The sequence below is a fragment of the Archocentrus centrarchus genome, chromosome 3 (genome assembly GCF_007364275.1).
Source record: "Archocentrus centrarchus isolate MPI-CPG fArcCen1 chromosome 3, fArcCen1, whole genome shotgun sequence".
Lineage (NCBI taxonomy): Eukaryota > Metazoa > Chordata > Actinopteri > Cichliformes > Cichlidae > Archocentrus > Archocentrus centrarchus.
Genome location: NC_044348.1, coordinates 18,568,797 through 18,584,364, shown reverse-complemented (window position 1 = coordinate 18,584,364; position 15,568 = coordinate 18,568,797). Strand labels below are relative to the sequence as shown.

The 15,568-nt window shown below is 40.0% G+C and overlaps 2 protein-coding genes across 2 annotated transcripts in view; one reads left to right on the top strand and one right to left on the bottom strand.

The window, feature by feature from the left end:
- The window catches only part of LOC115778131 (C-type lectin domain family 18 member A-like), a 13,071-nt gene extending 11,144 nt beyond the window's left edge, over nt 1-1,927 (bottom strand). Inside the window, exons 1-2 of the mRNA XM_030726176.1 lie at nt 1,816-1,927; nt 877-968 (exon numbers count right to left, since the gene is read on the bottom strand). Coding sequence (XP_030582036.1) covers nt 877-968; nt 1,816-1,927 — 204 coding nt within the window. The remainder of the gene's footprint in view (nt 1-876; nt 969-1,815) is intronic.
- Nucleotides 1,928-4,257: 2,330 nt separating this feature from the next.
- On the top strand, nt 4,258-10,125 carry LOC115778142 (fibulin-7-like). Its single transcript, XM_030726188.1, has 8 exons — nt 4,258-4,395; nt 6,278-6,437; nt 6,521-6,691; nt 7,259-7,384; nt 8,542-8,730; nt 8,832-8,969; nt 9,248-9,383; nt 9,545-10,125. Exons 1-8 carry the CDS (start codon nt 4,327-4,329, stop codon nt 9,906-9,908), a joined length of 1,353 nt encoding a protein of 450 aa, XP_030582048.1. The 5' UTR covers nt 4,258-4,326; the 3' UTR covers nt 9,909-10,125.
- The last annotated feature ends 5,443 nt before the right edge of the window (nt 10,126-15,568 follow it).

The window sequence follows — 15,568 nt, the reverse complement described above, 5'->3', positions numbered from 1 at the left end:
TAGTTTTACGTTTAGTTGTCTAAAAAATAAATAAAATGAAAGATCCTCACAAACCTGCACACACCCAGTTGATACTGGCGTCATTCTAATTTTTGATGCTATCATTGAGCCTGCAGCAGAGCAGAACAAATTGTGCACTAACACTACTATTTCACACTGCTGAGGCAATCAGCACTACAAAGGAAGACAGCTCAACCCCAAACCCTGCTATTTGTGTGGTTGTTTGGTGAGTTCACTTTTAAGAATTGAAATTATTTTCAATGAAACAACCATGACCACTGATCAAAGCTGTCTTTTCTGCACTTCAGCGTGTCCTTTAAGTGCATGGGGACCACAGTAACCTCAAGTCCTCCTAAGTTATAAAGGGATGGGAGATGATGGGAGCGCTACATTTCGTTGATTGAGTGCTCAGCTCAGACGTGCTGCCTCACATCTTTACACATATCTGATCAGTGTGACTGACATCACCATCATTACAATTACTGTTTTTTTGTTTTGTTTTGTTTTGTTTTGTTTTGTTTTGTTTTGTTTTGTTTTGTTTTGTTTTGTTTTGTTTTTTTCTGGGTCTTGGAACTGGAGCTGGAGGCTTGTATAAAGTGAAAAGCATAACAATTAAGTCTGCAGCCTGCAGCTGAATATTTTTCACACAGGAATGGAAAGAGAGACAACAGCAAAAAACTAATGTGTCTTATTAGGAGAACAATGTGAGCTGCATTGAAAGACCAGACTTTGGTCTGACTATCAGCTCTGTGGACAGCCTACCCTTATTTGTTAACGTGAGCCCACACTGTTAACAAAAGCATAATGTTAAACTCAGTTACAGTAAAGGCACCATTCAAAAACACACAGAGGAGACAGACAATAGGTGCCACAAACCATTTTTTGCATGTTGGCTGCCATGGGTTTGACCCGGCTGCGCAGTCTATTGTGGTGAGCAACGATCTGTGAGTGCTCCTTCACCTCGAGTCCTGGAAGAAAACACAAACCCTCATTTTTTATACCTCTGCTGCTGTCATTGTGGCGACTAAATGCAAATGTATCGGAGAGAGATAGCGCAAAGGTTTGGACCATAAAGTTTGTCACAGTCACACCCAGGCATCTGTTACACCCAGGGTAAATGCACAACAAATTCATTCACAGCTCTTTTTTTTTTTTACTTTTTACCATATATTGAGAGAATTATTTGTTGTATGGACAAAGACAATATAAAATTGCTATAAATATAGAACTAGGGAACATGTCTTCAAGCAACATACATTTGTCTGTTTATCATAATGCATGTAATTATGTAATAAATAAACACCACCTTTTAATCGAGTAGCTTTATTACTTATGAAGAAGTTCACGTAAAGTACTGTAAATTCTCCTCACTTTTAACATTTAGCTAATAACTTAAATTGGGCCTGACTGCCTTAAATCTTTTTCGTTTTTTGTAAGGATAGCTAAATTTCATTGCACTACTGACTTTGATCTGTTGATCCTCAAATTGGCTTCTTACTTATTTAGGCATTACATTTGAAAAACATTTTACTGTAAAGTTAAAGAGTAGCCTGTATAATTAAATTTAAGGTAACACCACACTTTTAAAACATATCAGTCATGTTAATTGGGAGTTTGGTGCTTTGCTAGAAGAAAATCACATTTTACCTCAACTACTGGATAAAAGCTTCCACCTCCAACTAAAACTGTTTTGTCAAACACCCACTTGCCTTCTACATTTACACCAATTTAAAATATGTGTAAAGTGATCACCCTGCAGTAGAAAAGTGTCCCTTGTGGCCACCTGACGTCTCTCCCAACTTTAATTGTGTTTACCTGTGGTGGGGAAAATCCGGAGCTCCGGTGTCTGGTTTGCTGAGGTAAAAGAAGGCAGCAGAAAGCAAACAACAAACACATCCAAACATCTGGACGCTGTTATCAACCCCATTGTGAACTCCTGCAGCGTCTCTACCAACAGTGGCCACTTGCTCACTGCTATCTTACCGTGCCTCTCTGCCCCTCTCCTCCCTCTTTTATCCTCAACGGCTCAAGTGCTTTCACCTCAGGCTGCAGCACATGCCACTGACTATTCAAAAAGGAATTTACTAATCCTGCAGGGACTATGGACATGCTGTAGAGTTTCTATGCCACTTCAATATATTATTGAGCAGTGATTCATATCATCCCTGTGTTTATTTATCCTTAAAGCAGGCCTACTGCCCTTTCAACAGGTTATAAAAACGAGTAACAGGAGTCATTTTTGCACATTTTGCAAGCAAACAGGAGCTGTTCAGGTTCCTGTTGTCCATTATATAGACTGAGCTGTCCTTCCAGAGGAATTGAAATAAAACAATATTACAGTTTTCCTAATGCTATTTCACAATACCATGCACTTAGAAATAAGTATACTTATACTAAATATAGCAATTATTTTGTACACATGTATTCATGGTGATGATTATCAAGCCTTATGATCATGTTGCCATTGTTGTAACTGTTGAAGTAAAGCTAATTTTATAACATATCTACCACTTAGACTGGAGAATATAACAGTAGCTTTAAAATAAATGTGCAAGGTAGTGGATTATAATGATAAATAATAGTACCTGAATACATTTTAAAATAAATGCTTAGTCTGCCCACTTTCTGAAGCTAACAGCAGGTGTGTTGCCACTTACTGTCAAACACTGGAAGGAAAACATATGGCTTAATCATTTCTGTCATTCTTAATGATGGATTGTTCGTTCTGAGGCACTGATATCTGTTTTTCAAATGAGCCAGTTGAAATGGATCTTCATTTCTGAGCTACATGATGCTATAGCAGAACATGAGGTGGCAGTAGTACAAATAGCCTAGAAATGTCTGTGTAAAGATACAGGATGTTGCTGTCTGGGTGCCTGCTTAAAGATGGTGACAATGTTTTTTTATGGACGCAGTACAGGAAGCATGAATCATGAACCTGCAAACTGTGGGCTGAATCAGTGTCTAGAGCACAACACAATAGAATCCCACCCACTTCTCTCCATTGTGGTCTGAATGTATTTTGCACTGAGGATTTAGTCCCCTGGCTGTCCACTTGTTTCCTACCCCTTTGATTTTGCTGCATCAGTAAGGAACAGTCTGATTCCACTGAGCCAAGTGACAGCTGTGCGCTCAGTCTGTTCAAGGCTCAGACAAACACGGCCACCCACAAAGATGATTTCTCAGGTAAAACCAACAATCAAAGGAAGGACCGAAACCTTCTCCATGCTTGAGTTCAAAGCAGTACTCAAGGTCTCTGTGTCCTCCACACATTTTACACATTACTACAGACTGCACAGCTGTCGGCTGTTAACATTGGGATGTAATGACAAAAGTCCATCTACACAATAGATGTTTTCTCTACCATTTTATTTAAATGATCATATTTCCTTCAAAGAACATTTTGTAATGACTGCAATTTTCCTCCTAACTCAACCTTAAAAAAAAAATGATTTAGATATCTAGCAGAGCAAAAGACACATTTCATCTCTATTGCAACTTCACAAGTGTCTCTATTTGCATGTAGTTTTATTGCTCAAGCTAAGAGCTGAGGTGGAGGTATACGTAGAATAGGTAAAGGCAGGATTCATTTAATCTAGGTGCAGATCCTTATCACTTTCTTTAGAACTAAGGATTGGCTCTGTGAGTGCCGCTTTTCTTTTATTCCACATCACTCTTGCACCATCCAAACAGGTTTAAGAACGATAATCTATCACTTAATTCAAAAGCTGGTCTAAAATTGTGTAGGTCTTCCGCATGCTGCCAAAACCTCTTTGATCAGTCAATTTGTTTTCCCTTTACATCCTACAGATGATATTTCCCGTTATAATGACATAATCATGCCAAGTCGGTGGTTGCAATATTTTGTCTAAATGGTGTAAATGTTGTCCACTTATTGTTGCTGCATATAGCTCATCCGTGAAGACTATCTGAGAGTGTTGAATTTAGAATAGTTAAAGTGAACTGGGGCAGTTTTTGATACCACACGTGTGTTTATTCCTGCAGAAGTCACAGCTTCACTGCCGCTTTTCTCCAACATCAAGCTGCTTTAAACGGAGAGGAAGTACACACCAAATTAAGTAAAAAGGGATAATAACGTGGTCACATATTTCTTCAAGTCTCCTTTCCTGATTGGCTACTGAAGAGTAAACAACATTCCACACCATTTAGCTGCAGCAGCTTTCCCACTGCAAGCTGTGGTTGTACTCTCACCTGGAGTCCCTACACACTCTGAGAGCTGGCAGCCCAAAGTTCACACCGCATGCAAGTTCTGACACATCTGAGGACCGATTATTGAGTGCAGACTGAACTGATGTTAGTGGAAACATGTTTGCATCACCTGTGACTGTCATCACCTTATTGTGTTTCTGTTTGCTTCATCCTACCTGTGGACAGGTAAGCAAGTGTGCAACAAAAATTGTTAGCTAATGAGTAAATGAATGAATTAGTCACAGCATGGTACCTGGGCTCATATCATGTTATTCCATTTAAATTTATTATGTTAAAATTAATTGGTTAAAATGTGCTACAGTAATTATGTATGGCTTAAATGACGTATAATTCTTCTTAAGTCTACAACAGAGCTTACTGTGAAAGTCCTCCTTGGCGTCACAAAAATAATTTTCATAGTCACCCTTACTGCACACAAACCTCAGGAGTAAGATCCCAGAGGCTCCAGTGGCTGAATTCACTCACTATATCTATGCTGTGCTTCGCTGCAAACCAGCTAAACATTTTCAAGATGCTGCATGTCGGTGAATGGCTCTATTTAGGCTCCACCACGCATGTCTGTGCCTCTGCCTGTATGTATTTGTTTGTTTTCTACTGAAAAAAATGGCTAGACAATCATGTGTTTGTAAAAGTCCACAATAGTGTGAGTGTGATGGTGTAGAGTCTTGTACATGTGTATGAGTGCATGTTTTTTTAAGCTGTAAATCAATTAAATAGAACTGTGTTGCAATGTTGTGCCTTAGCACTGCATGCCTCCTTTGGACTGTCGTAACATCAACCAGTTAATATGAACGCCATGTGAAATATCTCCCAGCACAGGCAGAAAGGCGCCTTTGACAACTACCCGATAAACACCAGCCGTCACCACCCAAAATGACTGAAGTCATTCCAAACCTCAGTTCAGCCTAAATAAGAAAGGTGTTTTCAACAAATATTGACTCTTCTTACATAACTCCTGCTGGATGAAAACACTAATTGGTTGTCTGAAAACATGCAAGTGAGGAGAGGCCAGGTGGAGAATGATGCTGTTGAATCAGTGAGGGCAATGAGGGAAAGGGCATGGGTAGAAAATAAGTTTGTGCCACTCTCTTGATCTTACAGCCAATCAAAAGCAAACTAATGGAAGGGGATGACTGACTGACCTCAAAATCAGTGAATAATTACCCTCTAATGAAGGCTTTAACCCCAATGGCTCATGGTAGTTAAACAGCATAGTTAAAACTTCAAAGTTAAGCTGAACATCACACCTGGAACCCTATAAGAAAGTGTTCCACACAGAGCCTTTTTTGTGTATATGACTGAGTTACAGTATGCAGCTAGTTGGTGGGGAGGTTCCTGTTTGCAATTACAGTGACAAAACAGGCTCTGATCCCGACATGAACGCCTCGGCGTCTGCAGCACACTGGTTTCCAAGTGCAATTCTTCAACTCTGATTTAGTGATGAATATAACTTCATATTGTACATTGTCATCTGCTTGCACAAATGAGAATAATCACCCAATGGGTGGAGCAGATTGTGCATTCATTTAGACAAAGAGAATTTATTTTTGCAATAGTATGCACACAGAAAAGTGTGTCAGTGCAATTTTGGTGAGTTAGCATTACAAAAAAAATACAATATGTGAAATATTTTTTCATTTCACACACATAAAAAGAAAAACTAATTTTGAATGAATTGGTGTGTTTGAATGAATGGAAAGTTAGATCATCTGCTAAGTGGTATGACTGTCTTGTGATCCTTTAATCTCTCAATAAATATTACTTTTAACTGTCCTGAGCTAAAGAAATAAATAGCTTTCCCATTTTCATAAACTTAGCAAAGAAAGTGCTTTCTTTGTAAGAAACTGTCATTTTCAAAGTAATATTATATAGCGTGCATGACCTGCTCTCAAGTTTTTGGGATCTTTTTTGAGTGGTTTCAACATTAAGAAACAATGTACTTCTGAAAACAGTTTTTCTGATCCTCTTTGTGAATTAGAAGATCAGCATTCAATAACAATATTCGGCAACATTTAATAATTTTGTTGGTTGCTCTATTTTATTCCAGGACTGTCCGAGCAGGCAAGAAATACAAGGGTCTCTGAAGCAGGTCCAGAAGCTTCTGTCAGCCCATGAAGCCTCCTACATGCAGAGTCTGCGAAATCTAAAGAAGAAAATTAATTTGCTGCTGAGCAGTGCAACGAGGCAGAACACAAAGGCCATCAACAGTAAGTAAATATCTTAGAAAGACTGATTTATTCAAATCTTAAATATAAGAATTTTTCTGCTGTTCTATTTTGAACATTTCTAGGTACCTGCCCAAAACTGGACTCACTCATCAATGGGAGGAAACTTGGCAAATCACACATCATAGGCCATGAGGTTCACTTTCTGTGTGACCCTGGTTATGAACTTGTGGGATCAGAGAGCCGGGTTTGTCAGGAAAGTCTGACCTGGAGTGGTCAGCAACCTACCTGCCGAGGTGAGAGATTAGCCTTCTGCTAACTGGCCTTTGCTGTGTTTTGCCTCCTCTGAGTCCTCCTCTCACCAGTATATCTCTACTTCATTAACCTGACCATCACTCATCATGTTATCTAACCCACCGATCACTTTTACAACCCTGTCAACATCCTCTGTGTAACCTCTCCTCTCCTCTTTTCTTGTGCCATTCTGCTTTTGGTGCATCAAGCACATCACCAACATTTTTCTATATAATGATACATTTCATATGTGACCCACGATCATATTTCTTTATGTATTTTGGTCATTGTCCAGGGAGGTTTTTTTTTTTAATGCTGTGACATGTGATATTCCAACCTCCATGTCCTCTGACAGCATGCTGACTTTGAGATAGCAGCTCAAAGGCTGTTTGATCAGGATGTGACATCCCCTACACTTTGGCTGGCCCTATGGTTAACTCATTTGCTCCCGTATGTCTCTGTATACATGTGTATGTCATGATGTAATGTTTTGTGAGGTTCAAGCATCAAAGTTATTAGGTTGCATATGGACAGGGTTCACACATAACCTTTAGGTCTTTTTCCCTCAGATATCAATGAATGTGCATCCTCCCCCTGTCTGAATGGTGGGACGTGTGTTGATGAGGTGAACCAGTTTTCCTGTGTCTGTGCCAAAGGCTGGGCTGGAGTTACCTGTCGAAGTCCTGTGCCAACATGTAAATATGATACAGTGCATACTCAGACCACACACGTGCATGAGCTATACTTTATACTTTACCACCTTATTATCTGAAAGAGATTATATTGGCCAGTTGCTTGGCTTGCCACTGCAAACCAGTACATACCAATAATTTTACTAAATTACTCCAGTTTTGCACAGTATTTAAATATTTCTACAATTACATATAGTTTGATAGTTTACAGAGAGATTTAAAATGTTCCATAATATTTATAAACAAAAAATCATCAAATCATTACTTATTAATTTTCTTAATCACTTTCCCCAAATGGGAGAGAGGTAGATGTGGACAGTATTTTGGTCCATTACAGGTCTAACTGCGACAGACAGGTAACTGTGGGATGAAGCACAGAAAGGACGTGAAAAAGCCTGACTGATCAGCAGGTTCAAAACCAGAGCCTTTTTGCTTTGAGGCCATAGCATTAGCCACTGTACCTTTTAGTGGGTGGGCATGAAAGAAAAACCCTAGCTGCCTGGTAGATTTGAAAGCAGGAGTGAGCGACAGTGCTGAGCACTATGCTGCCCACTGTTTGAACGCATACTACACAGCTGAGATAGGCTCCACCCCCACCCCAGGACCACCATTTAAACAAACTGTGTGCAATAAAGATCAACTGAATTTGTTTTGTAAAGAACTTTGCAAGTGATATGTAGAGTTATTAAAGTTAAAATATAAACTAATTTAAATTACAGCAAAAACATGTCACCAGTATTACTGCGCAGACATTTTCTTCTTGTTGTTCCTTACTGGCAAATAAACAAATCTTCATATCTTCACATATCTTCACTAAGCTCATACTACTGTCTTGTTCTTGTAGAAAAACACAGCTTATTAAACATTTCCTTAAAGTTCCAAAGTCAAATCTATGAGGACTTTATGTTGTTGCCACTGATATGACCCAGAGACTCTCTTCTTGAATTCCTTTTGACACTGGCAGCCATGACTGACGTTGTCTCATATCATCATCGACACACCAACATCAGTGAATGTCATATATTGTCAGCTGGATAAATAAATAACTCTTATCCTTGGGGGGGGTACACACCTACAGCAAAGAAAATATTAAAAAAGGCTGTGAAAACTTTTTCTACAGCAGACCACCACTGCTTACCTGTCTTCTCTTCCTTATTCAGTCTTTGTCACCATGACAAACACCTCTGCCGCCACCTCCCCATCCACAGCTGCTGCTGCATCCACTTTACCAGCCGCCACCACTGGGCCCTATGTTCGTCCATCACGGTGCACCATAGTGCAGGGCACCACCCACTGCACCTGTGAGCCAGGATACACCATCTCTGGCAGAGACAGCTACACCTGCACTGGTACACCTAACAACCTTTGTATAACATTAGCTGTACATTTTCCATATGATGATGTTTCTATATGGGATGTTAGCCATGCCTGTGTGTGTAATGTGTTTTAGATATTGATGAATGTGAGCTGTTTCATAACGGACAGGCTGGGAGACTGTGTTTGCACGCTTGTGTTAACACCCCTGGAGGCTATCGCTGTTCCTGTCCTGCAGGATACAATGTAACCCGTGATGGACGCAGTTGTAAAGGTGCACAGCCCATTTTCCTATATTTTGTTTTGCTGTCATTTTTCTTTTATTTGCCAAATTTCCACCTAACAATACTCAAAATATTCCTCTAGATAGCTGATTTTGAAATTCATGGAATATGATACAAAAGTGCAGAGCTTACATGTGCCTTTAATAAACTGCCATTCATGTTAGATCTTTTTCTCTTGAATAATGGCAAATACCAGAGCTGACTTCTCTTACAGTCTAGATGACATCCCAACTAAATGTGGAGACGCTGCATTTGTCTTTTCTGACAGATATTGATGAGTGTGCCACGAGGCAAAACAACTGCACAAAGGACCAGATGTGCATTAATACATATGGTGGTTTCCAGTGTGTTCGTGTGGACTGCCCCAAAATCCCTAATGCTACATATGTCAAAACATCGCCAATGTGAGCATTATCCTTAACTAATTTTTTTTTTTATTAAATAAGAATGATTTTTGTTTCAGATGCACAGTAACAAGTAAATATGGGAATGAAAATCAAATACAGCATGACTGGCTTGGGTCACTCTTGTACATCTTTCTCACTTATTCCTCATCATTTTCCAGGCGCTGTGAACGTAACCCCTGCCCTGTGGACAACAAGGCATGCTCTCAGGCCCCAAACTCCTTCTCCTACCATTACCTGGCTGTTGTATCCAACCTATCAGCTCCCCGCGTCATGTTCAGAGTGTCAGCACTGCGGCCAATAGGTGACACCCTTCGTTTCTCCCTGCTAGGGGGAAGGCAAGCTCGTCGCCACTTCACAGTGCAGCGCTCAGACCGCCTCACCGGTGAGCTGATGCTGGTGAGCCCTGTGCATGGCCCTGCCACTCTGGAGGCAGAGGTGGAGATGAGTGAGCTGGAGAGGCGAGTTCAGCTGGGGAAATACATTACCAAAGTCACTATGTATGTTTCCCAGTATGAATTCTAAGAAAAATCTATTTATTACACAAAAAATTAGAAATGAGTGTAGAAAAATTATACATATACCAAACAGTAAAACAGCACTTGACTTAAGGATACTCGCAATAAGATGGAAGAGTAAAGAATCCTAAGCCCATCCTGAAATAAAATATTAATTTTTTTAAAGGTGCCTTAGCATTTATATTTGCACCTAATCACTGTGTCTACAATTGTTCTGATTTATAGTTGTGTTTTATTGATTCTGGTTTCAGTACTATTTCTGTGATAGAACTATAATGTTCTTGTCTCCAGTACAGTCATTAAACATTATATAAAACATTACAAGTGCAGTCTTTTCTTTTCCAGCTCCAAAAATGTTAAAATGCTTGCATTTTCTACACTCTCTTCCTTCTGAAATGAGTTATAAGAACAGTCTGATATACTGTAAGCAGGGTTATATGTGAGCAGGAGTTGTTTAACACTTCAGTTCTTGCAGCACAGAGCAATGCTGTTTAGCTGACAGACAGCCAAAGAAGGCTTGCTGAAAAGAGCCTCTATGTTCCTACAGTGCATGAATAACTTTAACTTTTGCATTTGCAAAACATGTACACACAGAAAAGTGCCGTGTCATGCACCCTAAAAGTAAAGTTTGTGTGATCATTTTCCTTTCATGAGGAGGTGTATATTTGTGGAGTTTCCAAGAAGTGTGATGAAATGTGTCACCGCTGTGCTGCACCAGCCATCTATCTCCTCCTTGATGTTACACAGCTTTCTGAAAAAAGGAATCACACAGAAGTGTACCCGTGGATAGTGTGGCAGAGTGGAGTTACACTGGAGGGAAACGGGAAGACTTTAGTTGCAGAGGGGCCTCCATACTGTGGCTGAGACACAGCAATGGCTCCATGAGGGAGCAGGGGTGCTTTAGACACAGAATTCTAAAACAAGATTGCATGCTGAGTGAAGAAAAAGATGCCCAGAGATAGAGACAGAGAGAGAGGGGCAGACAGAGAATGACAGATGAATAGAGATGACTGAAAAGAGGACAATTCACACCAGCAAGCCAGTCACTGACTTAGCCGCAGAGTGAATTAAAAACAGTAGTGTTTATTACCACCATGAAATAGACCTCCCTCTGTTCTTCAGTTCTCCTCTGTCCTGTCTCAATAAAAGGGTTGGAGGAGAAAAAAAGTGGGTTTTGAACTGGAGGCTGGCTTGTGACTGTCCCTCAGGGATTGACAAGAGGTGATGATTCAGTGATAAAAACCCAGCCCCTCTGCATTTTACCTCTGGATTGTCTGTCTAGGCTGATACACAACAAAGTCGGTCTGTCAGAGCACCTGGCCTGAAATCTGATGTTTTGCCTGTTCTCTTCACCTCACTATCCTGTTTTCTTTCCCTCCTTAACCTTATCATATTACATCCAATTTCTTGTCATTCCATCCGCTCTCCTCTGGCTCCACTGCCCTTCTCTACAGCTTTTTTCCAGTGTGGATGAGTCACACCGCTGTCTAGATAAAAAGCACTCTAATGAGGGAGACTGCAATGAATATCCTGATCTCAGTCTGGTTGTGGAGCCATTATTATCAGAAACAAGCATCCTCACTTTGACAGACACTTAAGTTATCAGAGGTACTTACTTTTGACTAGGTAAATCTTGGTCCCATGTTCCTTTTAATGGAAAAAATTAGAGTGTGATGGGGAATGCTGAGGCTCCAGAGACTTCATGTGTAGTCGAGAATTCTTAGTCAAAAAAATGTTCCTCACTTGAGTAGTGTTTTTGAACGCACCATTTACCCTCACTCCTTCTGGAGCTCCCTAATCATGGCTTGATTATAAAGGGCATCTATAGTCCATTGTTCAACCCCTTCTTGGCTTTTTGGTGTTTGTGGTCCAGATTTGTTATTTCCCTTAGTGACTGTGTTTGACTGCCCATTGCCTGCTGGTGGTGGGTAAGATCTCAGCATTAAGTCTCTAGTTTGGACTACAGTAGTGTGGATTTTTTTTATAGGTTTCCCCTGCCGCTGTCTTGTTCAGGCCTATTTATTGAATTGCTTGTGTGTTTTAATGTATTAACCACACATGTGTTTTTTATTTTTACTGAGCTGTCCTGTCTTTCTTTAGAATTTTTAATGTTTTTCTTTAGTTTTTCCTTTCCATCTTGCTGGGAGGCTAGGCACCTTTGCTGAAATGGGGGGGACATGAATACAAAGGACACCATACTGGTTTGCAGTGGGTTTTGTTTTTAGCTTCTTTTGTTGCAGTTCCAGTCTTATTAACTATTGAAATTAATCTGTCATGCCTCTGCCTTGCCAGTAATGATTCTGTGTACTTTTACTAACAACTGGTAATATAATTAAGGCTTATTAGATTAATATTTCCCGGGATGCAATTCTCCAGGTGGCGTTGTTGGTTTTCTTTCTTCCAGTGTTCTTGTTCTTGCTACCCCACCCACCCCACACATACAAGTCCAACAACTGTGCCCAAAGTTTTGAAGAAACTGTAACAATAATTTCAAGCTAATTTTGAGTTGATAGGATTAAACTGACAGAGTTTGGGAGGATCATTTTTAATCCCATTGTATTTGAATCCAAATCGGGCTCTTGCATCAATAACACAATTATGCTTTCTTTATCTCTCTGCTGTGTTTCTTTCTTTTTTTTTTATTTCAGTCAAGAATTAACAGGCAAGTTTATTGTTGGACCTGCAGTGTTAGTCTTGACAAAGAACATTTGCCTTTTCAGACTATGATGCAACACTGCCCTCTGTTCACAAATTAGATATATTGCACCCCCAACTGTTTTTAAAAAAGTGACCATGACCCATGGTTGCAGTTAACTGCTCCAGCAGTAGGTATATGTTTAAATAGCTATTGGTACCTTCAGTTTGGAGATTTTAAAATGCAGTAAGAGGCAGAAAAAAGGCCAAACTTCCTGTTCAATAAGATCCTGTTTAAAGCACCGACACACTGTGTGCAGTAAGTTTGTAGTGCAAAACACAAAATAATAAAAGTTTGATTTCCAAGTGTACCACAACCCATCCAAAAATATAACTGCCACACTACTATTCATGTGAACCCAACTAATAAAATTTGTTGACATGAAATTTCCCTAGCATTTCCAAATTTTAGACATGGTAAATGCTTGTTAAAAACTGCTAAACATCCTGAAACATGATGCCTTTGGCTGTACTCCAGAACATTTTCACATGAGCTGAAGGCAGAATGGCACATTTCCTATGCTGTTCATATCTGAATTAAACAAATGGTTAAATTAAAGTTGAATCAGCAACTAAACCTACAAAGTCAGAGCTACTTTTGAAATCCATGAGCCGAAGTGTCGCTATCATGTTTTAACTGAAATGCAAGAATCAAACATGGACAACTTATCGGTCTATCAGGCACAAGCCAGACTATGTGGACAGTCAATATATCAGAACTTATGCCACATTACATCATAATGTTTACACAAAGAACTGTAGCTAGAACTTAATGTACATCCAAAGGGCTTGGTTATTGATCAATATCCACAGTTTTTTATATGCTACATATTGAGCAGCCCTCCATCCATCCATTCACTTCCACTTATCCTGTTCAAGGTTGCAGGGGGGCCAAAGCATATCCCAGCTGATAGGGCGAAAGGCAGGGTACACCCTGTACAGGTCGCCAGCCTGTCACAGGGCCAACACAGAGAGACAAACAACATTCACACTCTCATTCACACCTATGGGCAATTTAGAGTTTCCAATTAACCTAACCCCAGTAAGTGCAGGACTGTGGGAGGAAACTGGAGTACCTGGAGAAAACCCACACAGACACAGGGAGAACATGCAAACTCCACACAGAGAGAGAAGGAGGGGCCTGGGCCAAGGTGGAATCAAACTCAGGCCTTCCAGATGGTATTCTAACTGTGAGGCAGCAGTGCTAACCACCGTGCCACCATGCTGCTTGAGCAGCCCTCATTTAATATTATTGTTGCATTACACATTTTGTATCTAAGAAACACTTTCCTTTTTAAACCCTGCCCCTCTGTATTTTGCATCCAATTCTGGTATTCTATGGCAAATGACAATCAGGCTCCACAGTGCCGGGCAGTGAGCACAGGGCCCACTTGAGGACGTCGGGCCCTCGGGCCACCTTCACAAAGTCTGTTTCTTATCGTTTGGTCAGAGACATTCACAACAGTGGCCTGCTGGAGCTCATTTTGTAGCTCTGGCAGTGCTCATCCTGTTCCTCCTTGCACAATGGAGCAGATATCAGCTCTGCTGATGGGTTAAGGACCTTCTACAGCCCTGTCCAGCTCTCCTAGAGTAACTGCCTGTGTCCTGGAATCGCCTCCACGTTCTTGTGCTGGAGACACAGTATACCTTCTGGTAATGGCATGCATTGAAATACCATCCTGGAGGAGTTGGACTACTTGTGCAACCTCTGTAGGGGTCCAGGTATCGCCTCATGCTACCAGTAACGACACTGACCCTAGCCAAATGCAAAACTAGTGAAAAAACAGAAAAAATGAAGAGAGAAAAAATGTCAGTGTCCTCCACCTGTAAAACATTCCTGTTTTGGGGGTTTGTCTCATTGTTTCCCCTATAGTGTACCTGTTGTTAATTTCATTAACACCAAAGCAGCTGAAACTGATTAACAACCCTATCCCAGATGTTTACTGACTTGATGCTATACTATTTTTTTGAGCAGTGTGTTTAAACCCAGGTTTTCCACGATCCGTGTGAAAAAAGAGCTACCATTAGACTGTCTACTATACTTAAATGTAACAAAGGAGCAGAGGTAATTGGGCTATTTTTGAAGAAGAGCTTTAAATGTGGTGCAGAATGTTGCTCAACCCCCTGTCATGTGTGGCTTATATTTCAAGTGTCAAATCGGAACAGGCCAACCCACGCAATGTAAAGATTAGAAGATGATTGCCAGGGCACATCAACAGTTGGGTGTGACCTTTTGCTTATTATTATTTTTGGCTCCAGGCTCCATTTATTCATTTTATCATAGCCCATAATCTTTGTTTAGTTTGGTTTTCTTCCACTGAACAGTTCTCTGGCCTCAACCTCTTATTTTCTAAAACATACTGTAAATTACATTTACTGAAGACACAGCTTAGGATTACCCTCTCAGTAAAAACAGAAGCTGGGGAAATGGATGAGTACATCTTTAGTGTTGGTCATGGCCCAAACAAGGTTGGCCATGTGGTGAAAAGGCCACAATAAAATCGACTTTCATTAATAGACTACTTGCATATTATCACCCTCTTAAAATAATGGCCTAAGTCATTTTTTTAACGAAAGTTTTATTTTTGCCTAAATCATCATATTTTCAATGTTTTGTTCAATTTTTTGTCATTTCTCAAAAACCTGAAAAAATGATTTAGGCCATTATTTTTAAGAGGGTGGTTTTCGTGGCAGATATCTTGCAGAAACATATCAAAGTTCCTAGAAATGATTTGTATTTTACAATCCTCACCAAAGTATGCTACTAAGTAACTACCCCACACACACACACACACACACACACACACACACACACACACACACACACACACACACACACACACACACACAGACAAAGACACAGACTAAGATTAAAAAAGAAGTCATTTAATACAAAAGAAGATTTTAATACAAATTTTATATTAAATATTAAATGTATACATTTAATACAAAAGAAGATTTTGTATTAAATGA